General features: G+C 37.5%; 2 protein-coding genes across 5 annotated transcripts; one reads left to right on the plus strand and one right to left on the minus strand.

Annotated features, from left to right (window-relative positions):
- The first annotated feature begins 1061 nt into the window (after positions 1-1061).
- Positions 1062-3373, plus strand: Pex19 (peroxisomal biogenesis factor 19). Of its 4 annotated transcripts, none has more exons than XM_017638840.1 (7): positions 1062-1322; positions 1428-1563; positions 1630-1846; positions 1952-2038; positions 2102-2265; positions 2332-2657; positions 2724-3373. In XM_017638840.1, exons 1-7 carry the CDS (start codon positions 1271-1273, stop codon positions 2768-2770), a joined length of 1029 nt encoding a protein of 342 aa, XP_017494329.1. In that variant the 5' UTR covers positions 1062-1270; the 3' UTR covers positions 2771-3373. The 4 variants fall into 4 exon arrangements, with proteins under 4 accessions (XP_017494329.1, XP_017494332.1, XP_017494331.1 ...); XM_017638843.1 differs by having other exon boundaries at positions 2332-2537; positions 2939-3373; XM_017638842.1 differs by having other exon boundaries at positions 1065-1322; positions 2102-2166; positions 2559-2657.
- On the minus strand, positions 3306-4774 carry LOC108382472 (probable ribosome production factor 1). The gene has a single exon (XM_017638839.1). The coding sequence runs from the start codon at positions 4755-4757 to the stop codon at positions 3543-3545; it is 1215 nt and encodes a 404-aa protein (XP_017494328.1). The 5' UTR covers positions 4758-4774; the 3' UTR covers positions 3306-3542.
- Positions 4775-4780: the final 6 nt, after the last annotated feature.

Consider the following 4780-nt stretch of genomic DNA (forward strand, 5'->3'; position numbering starts at 1 on the left):
TGCACTTCTTATTCTTAAATGGCAGCGGAAGTAGTAAAATAGCACATATTTCATTTCTGTAAACTAATATTTAGAAAATGCATATCACAATATGTTCCCACCATTATTGCGCACTTTTCTGGCAGAATTTGATAATTTTTTTTTTTACTTTGTACATATATGTATGTATATCGCTACCTTAAATCCCAAAGGCCCTAACCAACACTTTTTTCGAAACTGTGTTTATCACAGATTTCGGTAGGACATATTAAAATACATCTTCATAAAAAATAAAAAAATTTNCTACCAAGTCAAACTATCTAATGTGAAAATGGGTACTTCTCAGGAGAGCACAAAGAAACTGTTGAAAAAAATGTTTTGCTGTCATTAGGAAAAAGTGTGGGATTTGAGACTTTGTTAAAGCCGATTGAGGATTTTCCAATTTGCGTATCACTCCAAATGCATACGCAAGGTATCGTAATTGAAAAATAATTTTCGCACATTCGATAGTTTGACATGGTAGCGACGATATGTATGTACATACATATGTGTCAAAAAAACTTCGCAAATGCAAGGAACGCCGGTATCTTAATCTTCATTGCATATCTCTTGCCTGCGAAGTTGTTCCACACCCGTTTTGCCAAAACTATTGCACTTTTAATTTAATTACCACATTGCACATAGGCTCTAACAAATCAGTATTTATATGAAACTTTTCTTATAAGCAAATAATCACTTAATTATGCAAATTTTTTTCTTTTTCCATAAAAACACTGCATAAGCTCAAATGAATTAATTTACCGCCATAACGAAGTGTCAAACGACGGCGAAAGAGGAAGAGAACACGGAACTGAACTAACTTCCGTTTCTTTTCTTTGCACACGCATCACCCTGTTTCATTTAATAAGTTGCCAGAAATCTGGTTTTTTGAGCTAAGTGTCCACTGCTTTATAACAAATTTTTAATATTTTTATTTTTAAAGGAATTATGATAGAATTATTTAAAAAATGATGTTAGTTACAGGATCAAATAGTTTTATTTTTTTATTTTTACATCTAAACCTTTAAACACTGTGCAAAATGGCAGCACCGGTTACCCAGATGAGCAGCAGCCGACTTGACGTAAATTGCAATTTTGTGCGGTTATTACGCACACATATTCCATTTTTGCATAAATTTTTTTATTGTTAATTAAAAATAAAAGATAAGCTCGAGATTCGAAACGCAAAAATAGTCTGTAATAAAAAACAACGAAGTAATTTCAGTGAGAAGCAGTAATCCTCGCAGTGAAAATGGCAGAAAATAAACAAAACGACAAGAAAGAATTGGATGATTTGCTTGACAGTGAGTCCAATGTGCACCGCCGTCATATTCTGGGCGTTTTAAATTATATAATATAAAATGAGTCAAAATTAATAAAAATTTGATTTCTTATTTACATATCCACAGATGCCTTGCAGGATTTCGATAAGAACAGCACATCCGCCAGCACAGGAGATGCCAGCAAAAATGTTGCTGCAAATGGGGCGGTGGTGGGCACTCCAGCTGATGCCGAATCCGCCGCAGATCCCGACGCATTTTTTATGTAAAATTATTAATTATGAAATCACAATTTGATATTTGCATTTAAAGTTTTTAATTTTTTACACAGTGAGCAGGCAAATGTTTTAGCCGAACGCATGCAAACCTTGTTTGGCGGTCCCAACACGCCTAGTGGTGAACTACCGCCGCTGCCACAAGATCCAGATCAAATTTTGGCTGGATTCAAAAAAATGGCTGAAGCGGCAGCTATGACTTTGCAGGGCGAAAATCCAGCAAGCGATGAAGAAGTGGCCAAATATTCTGATAGTATAGCACAAGCTCTCAAGGTGTGTGTGTGTGTGTACATATTTGATGATGTGGGAAAAGCACCTGACACTTGAACTAATAACATGCTAATTGCTTATTATCATTTTAATTTTTTATTTTTTTAGGGCCTTCAAGAAGGCTCGGAAAATTTAAGTGCACCCGTTTCTGAGACTGATGTCGCTAGCATGTTTAGTGGGCTCAATTTAGAAAATGTAAATTTTGGAAGATTTTTTTCTCTTAGAATGATACTGAGTAGGCTTTTAATTTTTGTTTAGCCCGGAGAAGGTGATAACAACATGTTCCTACCGTTCATGGAAGGCATGATGCAGAGTTTACTGAGCGCGGAAATATTGCTGCCAAGCATTAAAGAGTTGGTGGCAAAGTATCCAAAATATTTTGAAGAGCATGGTGACAAAATTGGCGCTGAGGACCGAGAGAGGTAACAGACTGTATAAATTCGTGTAGCACGTTTATAATTAATTATATATGTACATATGTATCTCAGATATGAAAAACAACTGGAACTATACAAAGTGCTCGAGAAGCAATTAGAAGCAGAGAAACCGGAAGATTCAGCAGCTGTTAAACGCGACAAATTCAAAGTCGTTCTCGATCAGATGCGCCGATTGCAAGAATTTGGAAACCCGCCCGACGAAATTTTGGCTGAAACAGCCGGTGATCTTCCCATACTGGATCCAAATTTAGCCGGCGGTGCTGCAGGAGCTGGAGCGNTGCGGAAATATTGCTGCCAAGCATTAAAGAGTTGGTGGCAAAGTATCCAAAATATTTTGAAGAGCATGGTGACAAAATTAGCGCTGAGGATCGAGAGAGGTAACAGACTGTATAAACTCGTGTAGCACGTTTATAATTAATTATATATGTACATATGTATACCAGATATGAAAAACAACTGGAACTATACAAAGTGCTCGAGAAGCAATTAGAAGCAGAGAAACCGGAAGATTCAGCATCTGTTAAACGCGACAAATTCAAAGTCGTTCTCGATCAGATGCGCCGATTGCAAGAATTTGGAAACCCGCCCGACGAAATTTTGGCTGAAACAGCCGGTGATCTTCCCATACTGGATCCAAATTTAGCCGGCGGTGCTGCAGGAGCTGGAGCGAACCCACAGTGTCCAATGATGTAGAGTGTGGGCGTCATTTTAATAACATCATACGTGTAGCTGGCATCAAAATTGCTGGCAAGACGACATGAAAATATCTGTGACGAAGCAGCAATTTTTATATCAATTAGTAGTATTTAGACATTTTTATTTGACAAGAGCATCTTAGTTATTGAGGCAGGTTCTGTTATTTCACTATGCTGTAATTCCGAATGAATATGAGCAAATTTCGCTTTAATTTCAAATTGGCAGGAGTTGCAATTTACTTGGAGTGAATTGCAGAACCTGCCTGATTGTTTTTGACGATATTTTATTTTATTTGCATTATTAATGTTCTTTTTGATTTTAATTTGTTGAATTAATTTAGGTATATCATTTACTGGTTTGATGCAAAATATGAAATACTAACAAAAAAAAATATTTATTTTCAATGTTTTTGAATGAAAAAATTACCTTGTATTAAAAACATAAATAATTTGATAAAAAGTTGTAAGTTAATTTTATGAAGAGAGAAATGCAGATGCACATTTCATTTATTTGGGACTCATTTTACATTTTGCAAAAAAGAAAAATGTTACAAGCAAAGCCTAACTTTACAAAAAGAAACGACGTCGGGAGGACTCCATAGCATGCCTCTTGTTAGTTATTATCCAAGCGTAGTCACCCGTTTTGCTATCGAACAAACCCTCTTGTAGCGAACGCAGTTTCAATGTAAAACGTGGCCCCATTTCACGCAAATTCACCCTTTTGCCCTCCTTTGTGAACTCATAGCGATGATGTCTGAAAAATATATAATCACGTTGATTATGAAAAGTTACTGCACGTCGACCTTTAAACTCAGGATCATGATGGAAAAGCGCACCCAGCATGCGACCCACGGTGAGACCCAATCTTGTGGTAAAATTAGTCAATATGACTTCAGGTCGATGTTTCGTTATCTCTTTATGACTACGCTTAATATCCGAAGTTAGTTTAACATTAGACAATTTGAAATGTGCTGTCGGTCCATTTGGTAGATGTATGACAAGCAGGCCATTAGGTTTGCGCCGATCCTCATTTATAACTACAACATCCGTATATTCTTCGCGTATAGCACTTTTGCATATATTTTTTACAGAAGATCTATTTCGTATTTTAACCAATGCATTTGGAAAAATTCGACTTAGTTCCAGGCCAAATTTTCTTGTCTTTGTTACTGGATTATCGGCGTAGGTTATCAGTACTTTCGGCTCGTAACTACGCTGAAAATAAGTACTGAAATCGTCCATCTCCAATTCACGACGCAGCTCCTCGTTATCAGAGTCATCTAAATTGGTCACTGTCGTTTGATCCTTTTCTCGTAAGCTTTCTATGGTGTGTCCCGGATTAGCAGGCAGGCCAGCTTTGCGGCGCGCGCGTCTCTCGTGCATTTTCTGTTTATGTTTCTCTTTTTTCATTTTACGATACAGTGCCATGCGTTGGTCTTTGTTTTTAATCAGTGCCAAAGGATTTATAACGGGCATACGAACTTCTGGTTCAATTTCTTCATCATCACTCTTTTCTTCGGCATCACCATCATTATCAGTCCCACCATCACTGGCATCATCTTTATTCTCATCTTCGCCCACATCTTTACTTTCATTTGCTTCTTTATTCTCATTGTCATCAGCATCCATATCTTCCTCCACGTCGTCATCACTACTGTCACTTCCATCCTGCTCGGGAACTTTAGCTGATTTGCTGTCTTTGGACGGCTTCTTCGTCTTGCTGGTTGTAGGAAGCTCCTGCTCTTCGTCACTTGAGGCGTCACTGTCTTCTTGCGCTTCCATCTGTTGTGGTTCCTCCTCGTCAA

Source organism: Rhagoletis zephyria, unplaced genomic scaffold, assembly GCF_001687245.7.
Source record: "Rhagoletis zephyria isolate East Lansing unplaced genomic scaffold, Rhagoletis_zephyria_1.1 Rzeph_scaffold_27166, whole genome shotgun sequence".
Classification (NCBI taxonomy): Eukaryota; Metazoa; Arthropoda; class Insecta; order Diptera; family Tephritidae; genus Rhagoletis; species Rhagoletis zephyria.